The sequence below is a fragment of the Oryctolagus cuniculus genome, chromosome 6, assembly GCF_964237555.1.
Source record: "Oryctolagus cuniculus chromosome 6, mOryCun1.1, whole genome shotgun sequence".
Classification (NCBI taxonomy): domain Eukaryota; kingdom Metazoa; phylum Chordata; class Mammalia; order Lagomorpha; family Leporidae; genus Oryctolagus; species Oryctolagus cuniculus.
The window spans coordinates 81,202,695-81,228,904 of record NC_091437.1 but is presented as its reverse complement, the minus strand read 5'-3'; the positions used below and the strand labels follow the sequence as shown (position 1 = coordinate 81,228,904).

General features: G+C 45.5%; 1 protein-coding gene across 4 annotated transcripts in view; it reads right to left on the bottom strand.

Moving 5' to 3' along the window:
• Positions 1 to 26,210, bottom strand: part of LYN (LYN proto-oncogene, Src family tyrosine kinase) — a 141,840-nt gene that overhangs the window by 46,784 nt on the left and 68,846 nt on the right. For 2 of the 4 annotated variants that reach the window (XM_002710497.5, XM_070076619.1), the window contains exons 2-8: positions 20,991 to 21,127; positions 17,317 to 17,362; positions 16,393 to 16,498; positions 13,522 to 13,620; positions 13,315 to 13,418; positions 12,134 to 12,283; positions 10,625 to 10,777 (exon numbers count right to left, since the gene is read on the bottom strand). In XM_002710497.5, the coding sequence (XP_002710543.1) occupies positions 10,625 to 10,777; positions 12,134 to 12,283; positions 13,315 to 13,418; positions 13,522 to 13,620; positions 16,393 to 16,498; positions 17,317 to 17,362; positions 20,991 to 21,122 (790 nt within the window). In that variant the 5' untranslated portion in view covers positions 21,123 to 21,127. The remainder of the gene's footprint in view (positions 1 to 10,624; positions 10,778 to 12,133; positions 12,284 to 13,314; positions 13,419 to 13,521; positions 13,621 to 16,392; positions 16,499 to 17,316; positions 17,363 to 20,990; positions 21,128 to 26,210) is intronic. The other 2 variants (XM_002710498.5, XM_070076620.1) reach the window with 1 other exon arrangement.

The following is a 26,210-nucleotide window of genomic DNA, read 5'->3' as shown; positions in this document are numbered from 1 at the left end:
CTCTCTCTCCCTCTTTCAAATTAAATGAAGATAAATTAATGAAAATATCAAAAAAGAAATACAAACGACCAATAAATATGGGCAAGGTTCTCAATCTCATTAGTTATCAAGAAAATGCAAATACAGCTATAAAGAGAAACTGCTGCTCAGCTTGACAGAAAGTAAAAAGACTGCCAATAGCAAGGGCTGGTGAGCACCTGGAGGATGGTCCCCCTTGGCCCTTTCCAACTGTTCGTGGATCTCTGTTGTGAAGGCTGTGACTTTCAAGAGGAATCTAGGATGGGTGCTCTTAACTGGTACTCTTGTCTCTGGAATTCAATTGCAAAGCTTCTATAACAACATCCTAAGGTGCAGCTTTCGGCCGGCGCCGCGGCTCACTAGGCTAATCCTCCGCCTAGCAGCGCTGGCACACCGGGTTTTAGTCCAGGTCGGGGCGCCGGATTCTGTCCCGGTTGCCCCTCTTCCAGGCCAGCTCTCTGCTGTGGCCCGGGAGTGCAGTGGAGGATGGCCCAAGTGCTTGGGCCCTGCACCCCATGGGAGACCAGGATAAGTATCTGGCTCCTGCCATCAGATCAGCGCTATGCGCCGGCCGCAGCAGCCATTGGAGGGTGAACCAACGGCAAAGGAAGACCTTTCTCTCTGTCTCTCTCTCTCACTGTCCACTCTGCCTGTCAAAAAAAAGAAAAAAAAAAAAAAAGATGCAGCTTCCTTCCAAATGACCACAAACCTGGCTGTGCAGTCCCGGCCCACATCCTTCCGGGGACAACTCTGTTGGTTAGGAAAGGATACCAAGAGAACTCTCCTACACTGCTGGTGAAAATCTAAATCTAAACTGAGTCCAGTCTTTTTTAGTATTGAGTGGAGTTGGAGATTCACTCGCTTCACTCTAAGTTATCCTAGAACAGGGGTGGGGAACATCCAGCCCCAGGGCCTTTTAAGGCTAGTGAAATCATCTGGTCTGGTCCTGCCAAGGCAACTGCAGGTGGGTCTCAAAATCCAATAAATCTGTAGCAGGCTAATTTTAAGTTGATAATTTTGCATGGCCCACAACCAATGTTAAAATATTCAAATGCCCCTTGACAGAAAAAAGGTTCCCCACTCTTGGCCCAGAGAAATTCATGCACACTTGCACCCATACCAAAATGTCAGTGCACACTATTCCTGGGAACCCAGACCTGGGGACAATTGCAATTCCTTCAGTAAAGAGGGGAGTGAATGGATAAACTGTTGTATATGTTGGATACACAAACACTGTATTAGATAGCAATGACGATCAATGAACCCTAGCTACTTCCAAAACATGGATGCACATCACAGACTGATTTAAAGAGACAAGACAGGAAAGAGTGCATTTGGTATGATGCATTTGTACATTCAGAAACAGGCAAAGGCTGGCTATATTGTTTAGAGTGCACACAGCCCCATATACAGAAGCAGTAAAATCATGAAGAAAAGCCAGGAAATTGCCATGAAGGTCAGAACAGCCATTGTCTCTGGGGAGCAAGCAGGTGTGACTGGGAGGGAACACAGGCGCCTCTGGATGCTGGCAGGGTTCCACTGTGTGATCTCAATGGTGCTCACACAGGTTTTCCCTGTGCAATTATTTGTGAGATGTATCCCTGTGTTGTGTGCACTCTTCTGTCGGCTTGTTAAATTGCATAGTGATAAAAGTTAAAGGGAAACTACTCCCCTTTTGTCCTTATGAAAACAATGGGAGGCATGGAGACCTTTACATAAGAGAAAGGTCTGAGGAAAAGGTAAAGTGCCAAGGGCAGGGGAAAAGCTACAGGGAAATATGGCAGCTGCTAAAGTTATTAAAAATGCTGATAAGGAGTTTGAGATGAACGGGACTAACACAGCTGTGTCAAACACACTGTGACAACAGCAGCAGTAGCGGCACCTGCTACAGGAGCTCTCGGGGCTGTGACATGCAGACAAAGGTGGTTTTCATCCTTGTGTTAGAGGTGCAACTGTTATTCAGCACACAGGATCAAATCAACTTCACTAAGAGATCTCCCAGCCTTTGAAGGTTTAATTAACCCAGACATGGGGAGTGTTGGGTTGTCAGGACAGATGGAAAGTGATTTTTTTTTTAAAAGTCTCTCCAAGGTATGTGCTGTGGAGGGCCACTTTGCCACAGTTAAAGAAGGCTAAATTGGGGCTGGCTTTGTGGCACAGATGGTAAAGCCACTGCTTGTGATGCTGGCATCCCATGTTGGAGTCCCCACTGCTCTGCTTCCAATCCAGCTTCCTGCTAATGTGCCTGGAAATCAGCAGAGGATGGCCCAAGTCCTTGGGCCTCTGTCACCCCTGTGGGAGACCTGGATGGAATTCCTGGCTCCTGGTTTCATCTTGGCTATTGTGGCCTTTGGGGAGTGAACCAGAGAATGGGAGATCTCTGTTTCTGTCTCTGTCTCTCTGTCTCTTGCCTTTCAGATGATAAATCAATCATCAATCAATCATAAGCTAAAGCAAGAAAGCTGCAGGGACAACTTGAGACAATACCAATGCAGCTAAATGGAAGGTGTTTAAAAATCATCCAGGCAGCTAATGCTGGGTGTTGGCTGGTGGTTAATTTCAATACAGTTGGCTCAAAGGAGAATTTATCAAGCAGAATTCAGTTTTGATCAGTTTCCTCTCTTCCCCAAGTCTCCTGATAGATGAAGTGGGAAGAGGAAGCCCTGGGCTTTGCCTCACTGCCCAGCCCAGTCCCCGGGATGTCACAGTGCACACAGGAAACGCCGCCGGGCAGATGTCACGAGGATCCCACAGCCAGGAGGAAGCAGCTTGAGGCAGAGATGCCTCTTTCTTTCAGCCCCACCTACCCCGCCTCCCAGAGAGCAGGTCACTTCCTCGTATTTATTCTCTGCGTTTCAGACCAGAAAAATTTGAAGCACAAACTGTGCCAGGCAGTCATGAATAACTCCTCGCGCTGAACCAGAATGTTAACGTATTTTATGAACAGTTAAGAATGATACATTTTAATTGGTTGGTTTATTTTTCCTATCTATAAAGAAAAACTAGGCTTTTTTTTATTTGAAATGGAGAATGGAGAGATAGAGAGATAGAAGAAAGAAAGAGAGAGAGAGAGAGAGAGAGAGAGAGAGAGAGAATCTTCTATTTGCTGGTTCATTCCCCAAATGCCCAGAAAGGCCATGGTTGGGCCAGGCTGAAGTCAGGACACAGGAACTCCATCCAGGTCTCCCACATGGGTGGCAGGGACCCAAGCCCTTGGGTCATCATCCATTGCCTTCTGAGGCACATCAGCAGGAAGCTGAATGGGAAGCAGAGCAGCCAGGACTAGGACGGGCACTTCAGTATAGAATGCCAGTGTTAACAGGGGACAGCTTAGTTTGCTGTGCCATAACACCAGCCCCAGCTAGGCTGCTTATCCTTGGGAAACAAAAATTAAATTCTGGCAACTCTAAATTGCACAGACCTTGTTGTTCACCAGCCCTGGGACAGGGGCAGGGAGAATGAGACACCCATATGGTGGAAGTGGGGTCATCTTCCAGCCTCTGCCTCTGACTTGGAGCAGGGTATCGCTATCACCATCACAGTTCTTCTGGTTTTATTCAGAGGATTCCTCCACTAAATGTGTTCAAGAAATGGAAATTATTTTAATTGCTAAGAAGCAGCGCCTTGACTGATAGCTAAACCATGCACTGTTTCTGCCAGAGACCCCAGGTCTGAGTTTTCTAATTTTTTTCTTTCCATTTCTCTTCTTTCTGTCCCATCTTTCCTTCCACCTGAACCATTTCATTAGCTCTTCCAGCATCCCCACAAGCTAGGTTCTCCATGACCCCCATTCCAGGAGATTCTACTGCCTCTCTCAAAACATTTTTAGTAAAGAAATATGAACTTAATTTTTTTAAATGCCCAAAGGGCTTGAATATAAATTTTTCCATAGAAGGTATAGAAATGACTAACAAGCACATGAAAAGATGCTCATTGTCACTCATCACCAGGAAAATACAAATCAAAACCATGATGCAATACTACTTCATGTCCATGATCAAAAGACCAACAACCAAATAGCTATTCCCTCCCCCCAACCAAAAAAAAAAAAAAAAAAAAGACAGAAAATAACAGGTGTTAGCAAGGATGTGGAGACTGGGACCCTTGTCCTGATAATGCGAATGTAGAATGCTCTAGCCATCATGGAAAAAGCAAGGTAGTTTCTCAGAAAATTAAAAATAGAAATACCATAGCTTCTAGCAACTCTACTTCTGGGCATGTACCCAAATGAAATGAAAACAGGATACTGAAGAGATAATTGTATACTCATGTTCAAAATAGCATTAATCATAATAGCCAAAAGTCAAAAGGTAGCATCAACTCAAGCATCCATCAGTGAATCAACGGATAAACAAAATGTGGGGTATTCTTTTTTGACACAAGCTACAATACACATGAACCTTGAAGATGTTATTCTAGTGAAATAAGCCTGTTACAAGAGCACAGATGCTGGGAAAGGAGTTTGGCACAGTAGTTGAGTCCTTACTTGAGTGGGTTGCATCCCCTGCTGGAGTGCCTGGTATGGATCCAGGCTACCCTGCTTCCAATCCAGCTTCCCACTAATGTACATGCTGAGAGGCAGCAACTGGTGGCTCAATTACCTGGGCCCCTGTCACCTATGTGGGAGACAAAGAAAGAGTTCTGGGCTCCCGGCTTTGGCCTGGTACAGCTCTGGCTGCTGTGGGCATTTTGAGGGGTGAAGCAGCCAACAGAAATATGTGTGTGTGTGTGAGAGAGAGATAGTTTATTTTTCTCTTTCTTTCTCTCTGTCTTACTAAAATAAAATAACAATTGACAAATACAAAATTTTAAAAAGGGGTTGGCGTTGTGGTGCAGTGGGTTAATCTGTTGCTTGCAACATTGACATCCCATATCAGAGTGTCACGTAAAAGACCAATACTGTAGGGATCTCCCTACAGATGCTATCTAGAGTAAGTAGTTAAACCCATGGAGACAAAGAGTAGAATCATGGTTGCCACAGATGAAGATGGAGCCTGGAGAGCCAGTGTTTAAAGGCTATAGTGTATCAGTTTTCTTTCTATAAAATTCTTGTTTTTATTTATTTGAAAGGCAGAGTGACACAGAGGGAGAGAGAAAGAGATTTTTTATATGCCAGTTCATTCTTCAAACGACCACAATGGTCAGGGCTGGGCCAAGCTGAAGCCAGGAGCCTGAAACTCCATCTGGGTCTCCCACCTAGGACCCAAGGACTTGGGCCATCTTTTCCTGACTTCCCAGCACATTAGCAGGGAGCTGGATCAGAAGTGGAGCAGCCAGGACTTTTAACGCCACTGAACTATACACTTCAAAGCACTTAAGGTGGCAAATTTTATGTTATGTGCATTTTACTAAAATTAAAATGATCATTAGTGAATCTATCCAAGTGGCACATTTTCATAAGACTTTTACCATGTTTCAGACAGTAAAAGTGAATTGAACAACTTCGTATAAAACAATGCCGCATTCTCCTGCCTTCTAAACCCCAGTTACTCCTGGCCACCAGCTGGGCATATAACAGATAACCAGTCTCTAAAACCAAAGTGCAAACATTCAGCCAAGGTCCAGCGGAAGTCCACGAAGTGGGACAGGTGAGAAACAGGAAGGGGGATTTTGAGAGGTTTTCTCAGTTCCAGGCTTGAGCTCCCAGTGCGCCATGTTAGCACAGGCGTGAGCCTTAGGACAGAACTGGGGCCCTGAGCAGCTCTCCTCTGGGTGTGACCTACCCTGCCCTGCTCTTGACCTCCTGCTGGGGGTTCCCACACCACTTGGGGATGGCCGAGTGTCACCTGGGCACACCACCACCACGGAGCTGGTCAAGAGCTCACCACTCCACTTGCTAGAGGCCCTCAAGAACATTTTATGAAAATATAAGAGAACCATCTCTTCCCTCCTCAAACGGATAACTCCCCCGATCAGCAGAGTGGCCTAACTCATTTCCTGTTTCACTATTATGTCCCTAAGCTCACTGAGCCTTGCTGCTCAGGACAGAAACATGACATAAAGTTGACCCTGGCCTCCCCAGCCACCCCTGGGAGAAGCACTTTCAACCCTGCTGATGGCAGCATTTCTGAGGCCATGCAACGGTGTTGCTGAGACATAAACCACATGTCATAGGCAATCCATTCAGGCAACTGGACTGGGTCTGCTGTTCCTGCTCTCTCAGGTGCACGGCTGAACATGGGGAGGCTGGAACAAAATTCCAAGCCATCACCTAGTGGGCAGGTGAGTGAAGACACCCTGGCTAACTGCCTTCTATACGTCACAACACAGTGCACTCCATTCACAGGCAAACATCCATAGAAAGGTCTAATTGGATTATTTATAGTTTAGTTTCAAGATTAGAATGGGGGAAACTTCATCCAAAAATAGCTTCCACTGACCAGAGTCAAACACAGACGAATGAAAATAGTAAGAAAAATAGAATGCACAGGATTCGATTCTGTGGAAAACACTTCAGGTGCGAGTCTCACTCTTCCTTTCAACAACTAATAAGACAGTGTTTTTGCCCATTTCACTGATGTGGAAACTGAGGCTGGGGAATTCTAATAAACTTGCAGATAACGGATAACCTAGCAAGTGATAGAATTCAGGGTTCTCAAGAACCCACAGCCAGAGCAGGGGCCAGTGTTGCGGCATAGTGGGTAAATCCAGCTCCTGCAGTGCTGGTGTCCCATATGGGAGCCTGTTCAAGTCCTTGTTGCTGCACTTCAAATCAAACTTCCTGCTAATGGCTTGGGGAAAAGTGGTAGAGGATGGTCCAAACACTCAGGGCCCTGACACCCACGTGAGAGACCTGGATGAAACTCTTGGCTCCTGGCTTTGGCCTGGTCCAGCCCCAGCCCTTGCAGCCATCTGGGGAGTGAACCAGCAGATGGGAAATTTCTCCCTCTCTCTCTAAATCTGACTTTCAAACAAACAAATACTTCTAAAAAAAGAAAAAAAGACAGGCTGGTGCTTTGGCATAGCAGGTAAGGCCACACCTGCAGTGCTGGGATCCCATGTGGGCACCAGTTCGAGTCCTGGCAGCTTCACTTCTGATCCAGCTCTCTGCTATGGCCTGGGAAAGCAGTAGAAGATGGCCCAAGTCCTTGAGCCCCTGCACCTATGTGGGAAGACCCGGAGGAGGTTCCTGGCTCCTGGCTGCGGATAGGCACAGCTCCAGTCATTGCGGGCCAACTGGGGAGTGAACCAGTGGATGGAAGACCTCTCTCTCTCTCTCTGCCTCTCCTCTCTCTGTGTAACTGTGACTTTCAAATAAATAAATAAATCTTTAAAAACAAAACAAATAAACAAAAAAAAAAAAAAAAAAAACAAAGGAAGAAGAAGCCAGAGCATAGGCTCACTGCTTTAAATGATCTTGGACAAGTGGTTTATCTGATTCTCAGTGTCCTCATTTATCCAATGATGAAAAGGATGCTTATCACACAGTGCTACTGCAATGAGCACGTGAGCAAATCAATGACAATGTGACAGTGCCCCTGGGACAGAGCCTGTAAAGCTGGTACACTCCCTGGTCCCCTCCTCCCCTCTTCTTCCTGCCCCTCCACACCCACTACCTCCTCGCACGCAGTCATGGTACGCAGAGGAAAGAACACTCAGCTGGACTCCGAGACCTAGAGCACAAAACTCTCAACGAGAGGACAGGCCTTTCCAAGGGAAGGCCAGAGGACAAGGCAGAAGTATGCGGTGTGTGCAGTGAGCAGACACGGTTAGGGAGCGCGTGACAGCAGGAAGCACTGCAGCCCTCTGCAGGAGCCTTGGCTTCCGAAGGGGCAGAGAACCCAAGATGAGCAGATCATGCCAAAGCCATCTGGGGAAAGCTCTCTTCATGCAGCCTTCAGTAATCGTCCCACAGATTATTTATTAGTGACAAAAGAGAACAAAAGGCCACCGTGGAGAAATCTGGTGAATCTCCTTCAAACAGAACATCTGCAAGAATGGGAGCAACGGCTAACATCTGCCTCCCCAGGGGTGCAGAGAGAACAAACCATCACATCGGAACTTAGACACCATTGCAGACGGCACAACTGCAACATAAAGAGAAACCTTGGAAAAATCCAGGTGCGGGACAGGCTACAGAACCACTGACCTCTGTTCTACATATTGTCTGTGCTGCAAAAGAGGAAGATAAAGCCAAGGGCTGAAGACCTGTCAGTCAGGTACACATATGTGGTCCCAGGGTTGGGGAGAGGCAACATAGCCACAAGGACATTATTGGGGCATTCGGGGGAAATCCAAATATCGACTGCTTGAGTTAACAGTGTGTGTCAGTGTTCAAGTTCCTCAGTGTGATGGTTGTTGCATGGTGTAAATTAGTGACCCTGCTCTTGGAGACACAAAAGTACTCAGGAGCAAAGAGTTACACTGCAAGAGCTAGGTCACTTCTGTAATAAGTACGTGTAGGTATATAGACAAGAGATAAAGCAATTAGAGCAAAACATTAACAAATGGTCAGTCCAGGTGAAGGACATACAGTTTCCTGAACCTATCTGACAGATCTGAGAGTAACAAATGTTGGGGCCAGTGCTGTGGCATAGTGGGTAAAGCCGCCACCTGCAGTGCCGGTATCCCATATGGGCGCTGGTTTGAATCCCAGCAGCTCCACTTCTGATCCAGCTCTCTGCTATGGCCTGGGAAAGCAGTAGAAGATGGCCCAAGTGCTTGGGCCCCTGCACCCGTGTGGGAAGACCCAGAAGAAGTTCCTGGCTCCTGACTTTGGATCGGAGCAGCTCTGGCAATTGTGGCCAATTGGGAAGTGAACCAGCAGAGGGAAGACCTCTCTCTCTCTGCCTCTCCTTCTCTCTCTGTGTAACTCTGTTAAATAAATTAAATAAATCTTAAAAAAAGTTAAGAAAAAATAAGTAGACAACACTTTTATAGTTCCTCAAAGAGTTCAACCTAAGATCATCACATGATCCAGCAGTTACATTCCTGAGTGTGTGCTCAAAAGAAACGGAAATGTGTCTGCACCATAGCTGATACCTGCATATTCATAGCAGCATTATTCACAGCAGCCAAAACATAGAAGCAACCGGGATATCCATCAGCACACAGATAGACAAACTGCAGTGTACCTGTACTGTGGAATATTACTCAGCCATAAAAAGAATGAAATTCTGATGCATTCCATAACATACATGGACCTTGAAAACATTATGCTTGCAGAAATAAGCCAAATGCAAAAATGACAAATACTGTGTGATTCCACTTTCATGAGGTACATAGAGCAGTCAAATTCATAGAGACAGAAAGGAAAAGGGCAGTTATCAGGGAGTTGCTAGTTAACTGATATAGTATTTTTTTTTTTTTTTTGGAGAGGGAGGGGAAGAGGGAGAGAGAGAGACAGAGAAAGAACTCCCATTCTGCTGGTTCACTCTCCAAAGGCACACAATGGTCAGGTTTAGGTTAGGCCAAAGCCAGGAGCTAGGAACTCAATCCAGGTCTCTCAAGTGGGTGACAAGAACTCAACCTTTTGAGCCATCACTGCTGCCTTCCAGGGTCCGCATTAGCAGGAACCTGGAGTCAGGAGCCAGAGCTGGTCATTAAACCCAGGCACTCCAATATGGGACAAGGCTTCAGCTGGGGTTCTTAACTGCTAGGCTAAATGCTCACCCCTAGGGTTTCATGCCCACACCTGTGCTAACATGAGTAGAAATTGAATCACTTCTAGGCACTATGGATCACTTCCCAAACATGCCACCCAAAAGGAGAGTGTGAGACCACAGAGCTACAGGGTACCCGAATTCAGTAAATACGCTCTCAGCGACTGGCTGGACAGTCAGAACTAGTTACACATATACTGGCCCAGTGTGTGCCAGTAGGAGAACATGGGCCTGACCCCAGTGGGACACGCTCAGTCCCTGCTCAGCTGAGGCTGGAAAGCTGGGAAAAAGCCAGCTGCCCCTTGCATTTAGAAGTCACCTTTATGTTCACCAATGCAGAGCTGGCGCACAGAGAGTGATCCATCAGGTGTGGGTGACCTCACATGCTACCCCTTCAGAAGGAGCTGCATTTTCCATGTTCCATAGAGAACATGACGCTCTAACAACCGTTTTGTTTCCAAATTCTTACCACCAGACAACTCAAATTCACTACACAACTTTGGGAAAGACAGATGCACAAAAAGGACCCCTTGGGGAAGGCCACCCCTCACCAGTCCTGACTGCTAGGAAGGACTCATCAGTGACAGGACTTCAAAAACTTGGAAACTTTCTTGCCAACCCTCACATTGCAAGAAGTGTGGGGCCAGTGGGGCCCAAATCCAATGCATCTTTCCCTGAGACAAAAGTAGATGTCCTCCACTGAAAGCGTGCACCCAGAGAATCGGATGCTGAGCAAATCATGAGAGAGCATCAGAACTCTCAAGTTAAACACCCGTTGCTCTTGTGCTCTGCTCCTTAAAATCGCTGAGAGAATCGCTATGTTATAAGGGAGAGCAAAGCCAAAGCAAAGCGACTTTGCTGGTCAGTCAATCCACCCAAGATGGGCAGAAGCAGCCAATGAAGCAATGTTCCTGATGCAGTGCAGTGCTTGGCTCATGTCCTGAGCCCTTTCTTGTCCATTGTTGCCGCTGCAGTGGACGTGGGCCCCAAGGCCAGGCACTCACCCATCCAGACCTCCCCGAACTGTCCAGCGCCGAGCCTTTTCACCAACTTGATTGATTCCCGGGGAATCTCCCAGGCGTCTTTATCCCAAGGCTTCTGTGGTTTGGGACTAATGCACGCCTTCTCCAATCTTCTGCACAAGCCATCTGACTGCTCTGATTTGAAAAGGAAAATGAAAGTTAGAAGTTGAACTCTCCATCTTAGGATGGCCATAGTCTATGAATCTAAAATGCTGATGGAGCTATCCTTTGCATACACTGGACTTTTGAAAAGACAATTTAAAACATACTTCATTTCATCCATTAGCACTGCTAACATAAAAACCAAGAATGACAAAGTGAACAAAAGCTGGCAGGTTGTCATACTTCATAAAAATGTGACTTCAGATAACTGAACCTACATAAGCTCTACAGGGCACAACAGCAGGGACATGGTCATGTCACCCCTGAGCCCCCAGCCTGGAACAGAGCCAGAGCACTGTAGGCCCTCAAAACAAGTGCCAGACAAGGAAATGAATGGGGATCACAGAGGGAGGATGGATTGCAGAAAATCGGAGGTATCTTCTGCTTCCATATTTTGGGACCTAAGCAAACCTGTCATGTGTATTCCTTTAAAGCAGGTGCTAGAAATAAGAGATGACAGCAAGCACTGCACCTGACTTCACTCACTAAGGAAATGAACCTAATGGTCATGGGTACACGATGTCCAGCACAAGAAAGTAACTGGAGATCAAGAATGCTGACCAGTGGTAGTGGGAGTGACATTATTCCTGCTTTCGTTTACCAAGAGTATATATAGCTTTTATGCACACATACATATATGCACACAAGGCACAAATTTGTAAATCTGCATTGCTCTGCCAGATATTTGGACATACTGTAAAAATACACAAGTGCAAAAACTATATGTGTGTATACATGTATACAAATGTATGTTTTCTCTCGGTAATTTTGGAACACTGAATGTCAAACAGCATGTACAACTGGGAAGGACTGGGATAATTATTCACCAAGATCAAAACTTGCCTCTAATGTGCAAAAGGTCCTTGACATACAATTGTTTGACTTGAGATTTTACTTTAGGAGTGTGCAAAAGCATCCTCACACACCCAATCTGTCTTTCACCTTTAGGATAGTCTCCCGTGAATTACATGAGATCTTCAACACTATTAGAAAATGGGCTTTGTGCTGCCTTATGTAGACTCATGTAAGTGTCGTTGAGGTAGGCTGGGTTCAACTGCAGTGTTTGGTAGATCAAGTGCATTCAATGTACTTTCAATTTAGGATAGTTTCAGCTTAAAATGGGTTGGCTGGGGCACAACCTCACGGAAAGTCGAGAAATACTTGCATATTAATTACAGATTAATTGAGGAACAATTATAGAAATGATCAGCCAATTTTGTCCAAAAGAAGTACAATACATAAAAAGGTTTAACAAAAAAAATAGAGTCTGACTCCTCAGACTTATTATTGTAAACATGTTGTCTTGTCTGGCTTTTCATTTTTACTTACTCTGGTAATGCTTGATCATGTCACTAATACAGGGGAAAGTGATCCGTGGGGAAATGTAGTAGCCCCCGTTGTCCAGACTTCTAATCTTGTAGTGCTTGATCACATCACCATGCACAGGGTCATAGTCTCTGACAGACAAGGAGAAGCTTCCTGTGGAGAAAATGTGTGAGTAAGGTGCATGGGGCTATTTCACAAATAAGGCCAGCATTAAACACAGCTACTTCAAAAAGTCTGTGGGGATGGAATTGAAAGATGAGTTCCTTGGGTGCAAAAAGCCTTCTGAAATCGGTGCAGTTTTTCACAACACACCTTTTCCATGAAGTCTTTGAAGACCCCTGGTATGGTATCAAAGTTTTTGTAACAAAATAAATGTATCATTTAATTCCACTTTCTATGAATTTATTGATGAGCCCTCATACAATACCATGCACATCTTGCCGTAATATCTATAAAGTATAAATTTAAACATGTATATAGCACATGGTTCTAAACCTATAAAAATTCTACTTGACAAATGAAGCTAGCATTTTGTTTGCTGGGCAGTTGACCAATTTTTTTTTCACTTTTCATGATGATTACTTTTTGGTTTGTCTTTAAAGTTCATTTATTTTCACCTGCTCAAAAGGGAGAGAGAGAGAAAAAATCTTCCATCTGCTATTTCCCTTCCCAAATGCCCAGAAGAGCCAGGTCTAGGCCAGGCTGAAGCTAGGAGTCTGGACTTCATCTGGATCGCCTACATGGCTGGCAGGGATTCAAGCACTTGAGCCATCACCTACAGCCTCCAAGGCACATTAGCAGGAAGCTTGATCTGAAGTGGAACTGGGGCTCTGATACGGGATGCAGGTGGTCCAAAGAGTGGTTTAACCCACTCCTCCACAATGCCTGTCTCCCTCCCTTACTTTTTAAAAGGAATTATTTAGTTGAATTGAAAAATTACTTTAATTTTCTTTCTTTTAAAGTTTCAGGATTTGCTCTAATAATACAAGAGGCTCAGCAAAGAATTGGGCGTAATTTAATTATGCCTGCTTTCTATGTTACTTTTAGTAGCAAAATTGATCATTAGAGTCTGACATTTGTTATCAAATTATAAAACATTCACAATCAGAACATACTAAATCCTTCTGGTATTTTTTTTGAATAGCGTCCAAAAATGATTTCCTAAATAGTGCACCACTTCCTACCTTTCAGCGTTTCACTTTCTCTAATAAGAAAGGCTCCTGCGCTATTCCCTGGTGCCAGGAGCTGCCGTTCTGCATCCTTCCTGGTTATATCCTTGAAAAACCACCTGTAAAGACATTTTCACATTGCATGGGTATCACATACCAGGGATGAAAAGAGATGCAGAACAGCAACAAAGCCACCCAAGCAGATAACACGGAAACACTCACTCTTCTGTCTCCAAGGTGTTGACTTTGGCCACGTAGTTGCTGGGAATGAAGCCTTCCCTCTTTGTTGAAAGGGATTTAGCTTTCCACCACTCTCCATGCCTGGAATAAAAATTCCCATCAAACGTGTACCTTCCAGACTCAAGAGCTACAATAGTAATTGTCTCCAGATATCTGCTTTGGGGGATGAAGGAGGGTGGGGAACGTCCCTGGAACCCCAATCCAGGGGAAAATTGCACACCTAGTGATGAAATAAAAATGTGTTTGGAGACTGAAGCAAAGGAAAACAGCCTGACAAGGCAAATGTGGGTCATTCTAGTCAGTGCTACAGAAATAAGGACCGAGAAAAATGGCCCCTTCTTACAGAAGCAAAGCATTTGTACTTTCCTTCAAATAGCCAAGAGAATGCTTTAGGATCTTTATAGAAATGAGAGTCAGGGGAATAACAGGATAGAAGCCCCTCAAGACGTGACATGGATCCAGATCCAGCTCCAAAACTCTCACAAGCAAAGAGCACCGACACCTATAGGGCAAAAGACCCTCTACTACCCTGGTAGGGACTCCCCCCAGGTGCATGCATGCCCAGAATAGCCCCGTGTGGTCTTTCTGGGGGTGATTTTGAGTGTGTTGTGTGCAAAACAAAACAAAAACCAGCAGCACCTGTGCAGAACACCAAGTTGCAAACTGAAGTGCTGTGTGCCCATGGAGGCCATGGCAGAACTCTGAGTCAGGTGCAGATCAAAGTGCTGTGTGCCAAAGGAGAACCCCCACACCTCTCTATCCAGTAGAAGCCCCTGCCCAGCTCCCTTCATTGAGCCAGTGGGCAGAACCTCTTCCCACCATGTACTCCTTTATGCTCGAGCATAACCCTTATAAAATTTAAAGGGGTTGCACATTGGCCTCTTGTCGATTTCTGTGACAAGAGAACCAAAGAACTTGCAGTCCACATCAGTTGTACATGTGTTATGAACTCCTTTGTTAATAAAACATCTAGCTTCCATTCAGATGGACATCATGAGACAAAAGGAAAAGAAAACCATGGAACAATTCTAAGGGGTTGAGCCCCATCACCATGCTCCAGCCATCAACAAGAAGGCAGGTGGAGCCAAGAGGAGACTGGGCCAGCAGTGGAAGGAGCAGGTAAAGCAGAGAGAAGGACTGGGTCCCTATGAGTCTCAGCTGGATTCTTCTTTAAATGTCCACAAACAGACAGGATCCTTGTCTGAAAGACATAAAGGGCATCTACAACTAACACTAAGCTACTGCCTACACTAAGCCTATGCTATATTTACACACATGCACCTGCATACCATGCTCACAATGGCCCATGATACATGTACTCTTGTTTCCATATTGTAAATGGAAGTAGCAGGTATAAGACTTGTCAGGGTCACATAGCTACCAAGTGATAGAGCCAGATTTAGGCTCAAGTTCAAGCTCAACCTGAACGAACTAAACTCTAATCCCATTTGGCAAGATTAGTAGGAAAGACAAGCTAAAATAAAACTATTTGGATTTCCTTATTCTTTATGTTTATTTATTTACTTGAAAGGCAGAAAGAGACAGACACAGACACAGTCACAATCACAGAGAGAGCTCTTCCATCCACTGGTTTACTCTCCAAATGACCACAAAGCCAGAGCTGGGCCAGCCCAAAGCCAAGAGTTGGGAATTCAATCTGGGTCTTCCACAAAGGTGGCAGAGACTCAACTACTTGAACCATTCTGCTGCCTACTTGGATATGTAGTAACAGGAAAGCTGGTCTTGAGAGTGGACCTAGGCATTCTGATATGGGATACAGGTGTCCCAAGCTGTGTCCTAACCACTGTGGCAAGTGCTGGCCCATGGAGTACCGCCCTGTACCCCTGTGGTCTGACAGGGACCACATGTCTGAGAACCAGCATGGAGGGTGGAGGAAATGACCACGTCCAAGTATCTTCACAGAGGAGATGCCCCCATAGGGGTTGGGGATGTGGGGAGAGGTCAGCCAATACCTACAAAGTCACAGGTAGATAGGAGGGACAGGCACTGGTGTTCTAAGGCACAGCAAGGTGAATATAGTTAACAATCATGCATGGATGTCTCAGAACAGTCTGAACAGAGGATTTTAAATGTACTCACCATAAAGAAATGATCAGTGTTTAAGGTGATGGCTTTTCTGAAGTGACAGCTACAGTAGCACAGTCCCTTTTGAAATCAAACAAATTATGTACCAGGGTTGTGGTGCAGCAAATAAAGCTGCAGCCCATGATGCCGGCATCCCATATCTGAGTGCTCCACTTCCAATTCAGCACCCTGTTAATGTATCGTGGAAAGCAGTGGAAGGTGGCCCAAGTTCTTGGACCCCTGCCCTCAAGGAGGAAATCCAGATGGAGTTCCTGGCTCCTGGCTTTGAGCTGGCCCAGCACGGCCACTGTGGTCACTCGAAAAGTGAACCAGCAGATGGAAAATTCTCTCTCTGTGTCATTCTGCCTTTCAAATAAATAAATAAATCTTTTAAGCAGGAAATCAAACCAAATGGGCCCACATACCCAGTCCAAATCTACACAATGCAATGAAATAAAAATGGCATCTTAAAGAATAGGCTGCACAACCCAGACTTCTTCAGGTGGCCCCGTGGGATAAGGCAAAAACCAGAGCCTCTGCAAACAGAAACCTGAAAGGTGCTCAGCTGGACTCCAGGGGAAACCTCTCGGTCATGCTCCCTGCAGGGAGTAGGTCCTACACAGTGCAACAAGGGGGATGCAAGGCCTCCCGTTCCCCAAGCAGGCAGTCTGGCTATGGTTCTGCTACTGCGAGCAAAATGAGGGGACAGACTGCGGGCCCCAGCAGCCTGAGGAAAGAAGCAATCACCCCAGCCCCGGGAGCACTTACTCCTCCAGCACTTTCATCTTCTCTCCTTTCTTGAAAGACAAGTCGTCCTGGTGGATGCCATCATAGGGGTACAAGGCCACCACAATGTCCCCTTGTTCCTCTGGATCTAAAAAGGAAGAACATAAGTAAAGACCTTGGAGGATTCAGCAGCAGAAATGAGTTCACAAACCCTCAACAGGTGCAAAGAATGAGCTGAAGTGCTAATGACAGGAGAAACCGGAATGAGGACATGGAGTTTGCTAACTGGAGACACTCAGGGTTCACACGGTCTATATGCTGGGACACACTAATTATGGTATCTGTTATCACAAACCATTCTAGTTCTATATTCAAGAAATGAGACCTCACTCGTGTTCATAGCAGTATTATTCACAATAACCCAAAGATGCCTAGTGCCCAGGGATGGGTGAATGGAAAATAATGTGGTGTGTATGTGTGCATGTATGTATGGAATAATGGCATCTTATTCAGCTTTAAAAAGGAAAGAAATTCTGATACAAGCTGTGTACTGGAGGAATCTTGGAGATATTATGTCAAATGAAATAAGGCAGAGAGAGAAAGATAAATATCGTATGGTTCCATCTATACAAGGTATCTACAGTATTCAACTTCCTAGAGACAGACAGTAGGTGGGGGTGGCCAGGGGCTGGGTATGGGCAGACAGGAGGTCAGTGTTCAATGGATACAAAGTTCTCATCTGGGCAGACGAGAAGGTTCTAGAGATGGATGGTGGTGACGGTTACACAACAGTGTAAGCACACTTCCTGCCACTGAGCTGCACACTTAAACATGGCAACGATGGTAAATTTTCCGTTTTTTGTATATTCCCACAATAAAAATGCAAGTAAAATCATCTAGGAAACCACTTTATAGAGGCTTTCACAGTAAAAAAAACAAATGAACAACACTGCTATGGAAACATACCTTTAGTTTGAAACCTCTGTCCTGGTAAAAGCTGAGATTCTGGAACCTACGAGAGAATATTGGTTAGGAAAAAAAAATGTAGGTTTAGCTTTTCTTGCTCATATTCATGTTGTGATTCATTTTTCTAACAGCAAATGGCGTTTGGATTTGCTCATTTCTGAAGCTGGAAAGAGGGGGAGTCGAGGGAGAAAATTCTGCAGTGCTTTGTCATGACTACACGGCTCAGGGGGAGGGCCCTGCCTTCTGAGAATGGCAGGAAGTGAACAAGGCTCTGGCCGGCATCTGCTAGATGCACACCTCATCATCGTTCCTCTTTCTATCTGGTAACAGAACCCTAGCTTTATGTGGGGGGTGACTGGCCCAGCATAACGACTGCACTTCCAACCATTCCAGCCCTCTGCACAGATGTGCACCGTGGCTGTTCAGGGCTTTGGCAAAACCTCTCCCTTTCCTGGTCCTGCTTTCTGCTTAGAATCAAATGAAGATAAAGAGTCCCAGCTGCCACGGACACCGAACACTGGGGAAAGCAGAGGGAGAAACCTAAGTGACCGGGGTCCTGGTGACCTTCTAGAAGTGTCATGTCAGCCCAGAGCTGGCCGTCTCCCTGTTCCGGGGACTTGTTTGAATACATGTGGTCACGGCTCTGTCACCAGCAGTGAAGAACAAGTCCCAACCCATCCAGGCTTTCTCGGGCTGCCCTTGACTCAGACAGCGCCCCACTCTTCCCAGAGTTGGGAGGGGCCTGGTGGTACCACAGTTCACCTTGGTTACATTTAGCTCAAATTCCTCTTTCCTGCAGTGGCACAGTGAGGCTCATCTAAGGAAGGTACTCTCAGAGGCCTCCACCACAACCCATGTAACATTCTGTTTCTCTTTGATGAAAGTGATTTCATGGACAGTTTATACTGAAATTACAATTTGAATTTCTGATCAACATCAGCCAATTATCTCCACTTCATCAGGGTGGGTGGGTGGGGACGATTGCTGTACTGTGAAATCCGAAAATCCATTCCATACCATCCTTCAATACTTCAAGAAGTTTTATACTGATTTTGCAGTCACTTAGATTTGCATAATTAGGATGTCTGATCTATTCTATATGATTTAGAGGAAATAATCAGAAGATGAGAAGCTGAATAATTCTGAAAGCAGCAAATTGAGTTTCTAATATCAAAGCACCTTAATTTACAAACATTTTAACAGCCTTCGTACAACCAAAACACGTATGTGTGACTCCACGTCACTGCTCTAGCTTTTTCCCTAAAATGGCTTTTGCTAGAGTACCACTGAATTTGCATCAATTTCACCCCACTATCTCATCAGGTTCCTCTGTAATCAATCCAGGATGTGTGTTTAGGGACAGCTGAGTGGGCCTGAGGGTGTTATCTGTAGCCATGGAATGAGCTCAAACTCACCAGCTCACAAATCAAGGGCACTTGTGACCACAGAAGGCATAAACTAAAATATTTACAGTACACATGATGGAATTGAAAGACTTTGGACATGTTCATTACTTCTGCTTTCTAGCTTGATTTCTAATGACTTATACTCTGAACAAGAGGCAAAAATGATGTGTACATTTGTATTTGTCTCTGCTTTTCTGAATAAAGGATGCCTTGGTCTATCATTTAAACACAGAAACAGAAAGAACAAAAAATGCTTGGGTTTTAAAGACTGTATAACAGATGCACATGATGCCAGGAGAAAACAGATCCTCTCATGAGAACTTTGAAGTCTATAAGGAAACTCTTTGTGATTCCAATTCCCCTTATGTTACTTTCTACTAATCATAGCTATATGATATCTAGTTTTGCATCTGTAATACCTATGTTTTACAATACTATATATATGTTATCATTAAATTATCATAGCTATTGATATTCTTACATACTTTGAGAATAAAAATCACAATGTGAATTTATCCAAAAACATCACATATGAAGCTTCATAGCATAATATATTGACTCTTTGTCTCCTTTTAATAAGGCTAACTTGGAGTTGTCATTCTCAGTGATGACACGTGACTTTGACATGTGACTCTAACATGGGATTAATATGTTCTACCCTCAAGGTAATGGAAAAAGGCTGGGGGGAGGGCAGACAGATGGACTTAGAACACATTTCTAAAATGATAAGACTTTTAAAAGCATGTCAGACTAAACCTATGAAAACTTTTTTCTTAAAAGACTTATTTATTTGAAAGGCTGAGTCATAGGGAGGGAAAGAGGGTAAGAGAGAAACAAGGAGACAGAGAGAGAGAGAGTGAGAGAGAAAGAGGGCACTTCTATCCACTGGTTCACTCTCCAAATTCACATATGCCAGGACTGGGCCAGGCCAAGGCAGGGGCCTAGAACTCCATCTGGGTCTCCCATGTGGGTGGCAAGTACCCAAGTACCCAGACCATGATCTGCTGCCTTCCCAGGCCAGTAAGTAGGCAATTGGATAGGAAGCCGAGAAGCTAGTACTCAAACAAGTATTCCAATACAGGATGCCGGCATCACAAGCAATGGCTTAATGTGCTCCACCACAATGCTGGCCTTGAAAATTCTTAATGAAGGCATTTCAGCTACCCTGGAATAAGCCGTTTCTAGCTTAAATGCCGAGGAATTCCATAAAACCATGCTTTAAAAGGATATGTGTATGTATATATATATATAGTGAGAAAATAGTTGCAAAGGACATAAGATCTGAAATAATGCAGATTTAAAGTTGCAATTAATTTAAAGTTGTAATTTCTATAACATGCCATATTACTGCCAATAATTTCCCAGATGTACTGAATAATATAAAACAAAATTACTATGTAAGGGCACATATTTGATCTAGGAGTTAAGATGTCCACATCCCACATTGGTGAGCTGGGATTTGATACTCTTCCAGCTTCTGATTCCAGTTTCCTGCTAACGTTTACCTTGGGACCCAGTGGTGATGGCTCAAGTAGTTGGGGAATTCCAGCTGGGGGAATCTGGATTGAGTTCCATACTGCTGGTTTTGGCCCCAATTCACAGCCTGTTATGGGCATTTGGGGGAATGAACCAGCAGATAAGAGTCACTTGAGCACTCTCTCTCTCTCTCTCCCTCTCTCTCTCTCTCCCTCTCTCTCTTTCTCTGCTTTTCAAATAAAAAAATTCTAGTGCAAGCATTTCTCTAAGGTTAAGGGGTAGAATTAGATGTGCTTTCTTCTTAATCTTTCAATTCACTATAACAAATTATGACAACTTTAATACCTGCTATTTTAATATAATCGAAGAAATGACAAGGCATGACAAAGAATGCTATGCCAAAGACATATTAACAACAAACTTAGTTTTTGAATTAAATCTTGCACTTCCTTTTGCTTCCAGACCACCAGGCTAATCTTAATACCTATCCTAAGTCATACAGCCTGTATCTATGTGGACATAGTGGGGTCTTCACACTGGTAATATGAAAGGTTGTATTCTCCACGCATGAGAAGTTGACTGAAGGCCTGTTGATTACCCAGTACACAGCATGATTATCCCTACAATGCTTACATGATCTTCAAAGGATGAAGTTACAAAGCGTATCAGAAATTATTTGAGGCCCAAGAAATCAACGTGAATTTTTGCATGCACATATTTCAGACTGGTGTACACCATGCAGCCATGCTTTGATCCTGCTGTGGGAATTCTCCCCTGAGACTATCTACTTACTGGCCTCGGCTGTTTATTGGACGTTGGATCTCTCACATAAATAGTTCGGTCAGTATTACGTACTGGTTGAGTCTTCAAATCTACTCCATCGTCATTCAGATTGTCTTTCCTTTTTGATTTTATACATCCCATATTTCCTGTTGGATATAAAAGCAATGACATTGTTTTACCATTCCAGAACTGGCTTCAAACCACCACAATCTCTCCATTAAAGAGGAGGAAAAGAATATACTCTGTTTTCTATTGTACACAGATTAATGCATGCAAATGTAGACACCGTCCATTTATGCATTCATTCATCCCTTCACTCATTTATCAACAAATATTTACTGAGTACGCACTTTATGTCAGCCAGACAGAATGTTTTCTCCAACTAGTTTATAGTGCTGTGGCGAATGCGTGCGAGTTCAAATCGCAGTACAATGCAGCGAGTCACTGACGGAGGTTGCACAGGACCTCAGAAAGGGCATCTACCTTAGGCAAGAGAAGCAGGAAGTGCTCAGGGAGAGCTCCCTGAAGGAAATGCTGCAAGTTGGTCATGTGGCAAAGTTGATAAAGGGATTCCAGGAAGAAGGTACTCAACAGGTCACCTTGGTGACATGTATGTGATCAAATCCACTAAGATATCTGAGTCTGGCCACCAGGAGAGGTGGCAGAACTGGATGCACACCGAGGACATCCAGGAGCCCTGACTGTGGAGGTAGGGTCATCATGGTAGAAGGGGGACTCAGTCACAGGAGCAGCACCTGGAGTGCCTGCTGACATGCACCTAAACCCCGAGCTCTTTCATTTCCTTACTCAACTAACAAGAGCAGGCTGGGCAGAGCACGGCACAAAGCACTCTGGGGGCTAAAAAGAGGATTTGGAAAAATTTGAATCAGCTGTGGCTCTTGCCTTACCGTGTAGTCTCAGGGTCCAATCTACACATGAAAAACAGAACTAAATCTGCTGTGCACTGCATCCGGAGGTTCTACAGGGCAGCGGTTCTCACAGAACAGTTTCTCTGGATTCACGCCAGGAAATTCTTCCGGGGTCCGGCGGGGGCACCTTGCTCCCCATGTGATCTGTGTAATTCTGAAGTGCTGTCAGATTTGGGGGCTACTGCCCAGATTCAGCATTTGGGGCCCGGGAGGAGAGATGAGGCAATACCTCGGGGGAGCCACGGCTGGAGGAAACCTCCCTTCTTCTCTGCAGCCTGTCCCACCGCCACATCACCCACTTGTTTATCATTTCATTCGCTGAGCTCCGAAGCTCCTAAAGGGCAGCCCCACCCCTCTCTGAAACTGTCAAGCTGCAGTTCCCAAAATAAAGGGGAAGCAAGTACTTCTTTGATTCAAAACAGCACATTTTTTAAGATGTTAAAGTTCTGAAAGGGAGGTGGGCAGTCAAGTTGGCCTGGAAATCAGAATGTGAGCGCTTTTTTCTATAGCTCTCCATCCCCTCCCAAAGCTATGGCCAATGGATCAGTCCTGAAAGTGATACATTGTCCACGAGGAAATATAGTCCTATAAAGCTCTGGCAACAGGACCCCCAGCACTCATTCTGAGAGCCCCAGGGGGAAGGATGCCTCGGAGGGTCCTCTCAACCCATCACACACCAGCTCTGTCTCTGCACTGGCACCACCAGGTGCACACAACACCCCAACCCCAGCATGCAGAAGACCCCAGAGGCCCGGGCTGGGGCTGCCCGGGCTAGGATGGAAGCTGAAGGGGCAGCTTCCTCTCTGGTTCCCAGCATGGAAAGCAGAGGCTGCCCAGAGAAGGTGCTCAAAGACTGTTCAATGAAAGAAGGAGCAGACGCGGTGCTACTATGGCTGCCCAGGCTGGCTCATCAGGACTCCTCTTGCTAAAAGATGCTCAGGGAGAAAGGCAGAAGGAGAAACCTACCTCAGTCTGTTGTTTTCAAAGAGACAGAGGCCTCTAGAACCAACTTCCAGTGCATAGGTGTGGGCTTCCGAGTAGAATAGTGGCCATGGAGACCTCACTATCCACGCTGTGAGCACGACCTGCAGGCGGTTCTCCAGGCACTCTGACCTTTCACCAAACCCTGTGATCCAGGAAACGTCTACGGTACTTCAAGAAGGAGTAAACTCTAAGTCTCAGGGCCATGGCAGGAAAAATGATTAACAACCCCACCGCTGGCCTCACCTGCCTGGAGATAACACCCAGTGCAGGAATACCATGTGCCTCATTGACCAATAATCAAGTCCGAGAGCAATTTCCAGGCATCCTCTTGATTTTTAAATGTGATTGACAGCCACATGGAAATGCGGCTTGTTTAAACCTGACTCAGTGCATGTCCCCACCCTGGAAGGAAAGGATCGCCACACAGCTAATTCAGGCTACTTCAGAGCTGAAAGGCTCCCATAGATCTGCCGACTGGGATTCTCCAGACACCCTGTGCCGACTGCAGCAGAAACACAGGAGAGCGAGGAACAAGAAGCTGAGATGAAGCCAGGCTGTGCTGTCAGCCTGGAAACTTGAATAAGAGAGGGGAAGGCAGGAGAACCCCGGGTATCCAAAGAGGCTAAAGAGGATGGGAGGCTTGGTTGAATCCTGGGGCAGGGATGGGCAGCCCCGTGCAGCTGGGATAACCCAAGCATGATGTTAGGGCACTGGTGTGAGGTTTTCTAACTGTGAGAAGGAGACTGGGCCTATGCAGGAGACAGTCCACACCTTAGGAAATGCACATGGAGGCGTGCAGAGGGCTTATGTGTCTGCAACGTCCCATACTTCAAGCAAGATAAGAGAGAAGACAGGGAAGGGACAAATGTGCCAAAATATTTAGAAATTAGTGAATCTTGGGGCTAGCACTGTGGTGCAGTGTGTTAAGCTGCCACTTGGGCCAGCATCCCGTATTGGAGCCTGGTTTGAGTTCTGGCTCTTCCAGTTTTGATCCAGTTTCCTGCTAATGGCCTGGGAAAGCAGAGGAAGATGACCCAAGTGCTTGGAACCCTGCCATTCCCCATGGGAGACTCGATGGACTTCTTGACTCAGGCTTTGACCTGGAACAGACCCGGCCATTGCAGCCATTTAGGGAGTGAACCGTTGTATGGAAGATCGCCCTCTCTGTCATTCTGCCTTTCAACTAAATAAATAAATCTTTTTTAAAAAATAAGATAAAATGAATGAATCTAGTGAAAGGGCATATTCTTTCAGCTTTTCTATAGCTTTGCAGTTTTCTAAATAAAAAGCTGAATGGGAGACAATAAGAAGATTCTCTAAACAACTGATGCAAAGCACTTCTCAAAACTTAGCAGCAGGGGCTGGCACTGTGGCATAGCAGGTAAAGGCTGCCGCCTGCAGCACCGGCATCCCATATGGGCACTGGTTCAATTCCTAGAAGCTCCATTTCCAATCCAGCTCCCTGCTAATGTACCTGAGAAAGCAGTGGAAGATGGCTCAGGTCTTTGGGCTCCTGCGCTGATGTGGGAGACCTGGAAGAAGCTCCTGGCTCCTGGCTTCGGTCTGGCCCAGTCCTGGCCATTGCGGCCATTTGAGGAGAAAACCAGTGGATGGAAGATTTCTCTCTCTGTCTCTCCCTCTCTCTTTGTAACTCTTTCTTTTTTTTTTTTTTTAAGATTTATTTATTTATTTGAAAGTCAGAGTTACACAGAGAGGAGAGGCAGAGAGAAAGAGAGAGGTCTTCCATCCAATAGTTCACTCCCCAATGGCTGCAACGGCTGGAGCTGGGCTGATCTGAAGCCAGGAGCCAGGAGCTTCTTCTGGGTCTCCCACATGGGTAGGGGCCCAAGGACTTGGGCCATCTTCTAATGCTTTCCCAGGCCACAGCAGAGAGCTGGATAGGAAGTGGAAGTGGTTTCGAACCAGTGCCCATATGGGATGCTGGCGTTTCAGGCCAGGGCGTTAACCTATTGTGCGACAGCGCTGGCCCCATAACTCTAAATTTCAAATAAAAATTAAATACTGGATTGGTGTTGAACTTAGTTCCTCTGTTTTCTAGAAGATGAAAACAATTATTCCAGACTTGGTAACTGTACAGTATTAGAGAATACTTTAGGAGTATGCATTGGAAGTCCTCTCAACTCTATGATGATAGGGTTTGGTGCTATCAGAAAAAGTATGGGAGGACATTATCTATGTACACCATCTCAAGCACAATCCCTTCCAGAACTAAGATGATCTCTCACTGATTACTATTAAATACTTGATAAGTAAAATAAATAAATAAATATTTAAAATAAATAAACAAAAATGTTAGCGGCCCCAGTGGTATGTCCACCTGCGTGCAGAAAGGCAGGGGACGTGATCAGAAGCGCGTTCGCGGTGTGTTCTTTCGGGCCAGCCAAGTAGTGTGGGCTTTATTTTAGCAGGGAGTTGTGGGAATTGCCACAAGGAGATCTCTAGCTCTGAGAGAGACTTCTACAGGGCATGGAGGGGAGAGTGACCTCACATGAAGAAATCGGTCCCTGCCTCCAAAGGGGTCCAGAAGGAAAAGATGATGGTGCCTGGGTGAAAGCAGTGGTCTTGGGAGAAGGCAGATGAAAACAAAAGGCAGGTGGGAGGGCAGACATCTGCTGCAGTGGTTCACCCTGCGTGGGATGCCCATATCCTAGGCCAGCATGCCCAGATTCAAGACTCAGCTTCTCCTCCAATCCAGCTTCCTGCTAATGGGCACCCCGGAAGTCAGCAGACGAAGGCTCAAGTACTTGGGCCCTTGCCACAGACACGGGCAGACCCAGATGGAGTTCCTAGCTCCTGGCTTTGGCCTGTCCCAATCCTTGCTTTTGCAGGCGGTTGGCGAGTGAACCACAGGATGGAAGATCTCTCTCTCTCTCTCTCTCTCTGTTTCTTTCTGTCTGTCTTTCAAATAAGTAAAGACAAATAAATCAGGGTTTAAAAGGCAGATGGATGAGTAGGGGGAGGTGCCAGCCAAGGGCACTGTATCAACAGACTGCCACTTATGTACATATATATTATGTTATGATTTCCCCTTCTGCATCACCATGGATAACTGAGAACCAAACACATACATTCTATATGACAATAATGAAAATACCACTGAACCTGTGCAGTTAGTATGGCCTCATGGCTTGGAAGCAGCCAGCCTCTGTTCACCTCTGCAAAGAGCTCGTAATTGGGGCCATCTGGTTCAGCCACCCTCCAGTAAGAAATCTCAGAGCATTTCCTTAGACTGTGCGGATGAGCAACCCAAACATGCAGTTCCTCATGCTGTGCAAAGGTAACAGAAAAGTAGAAA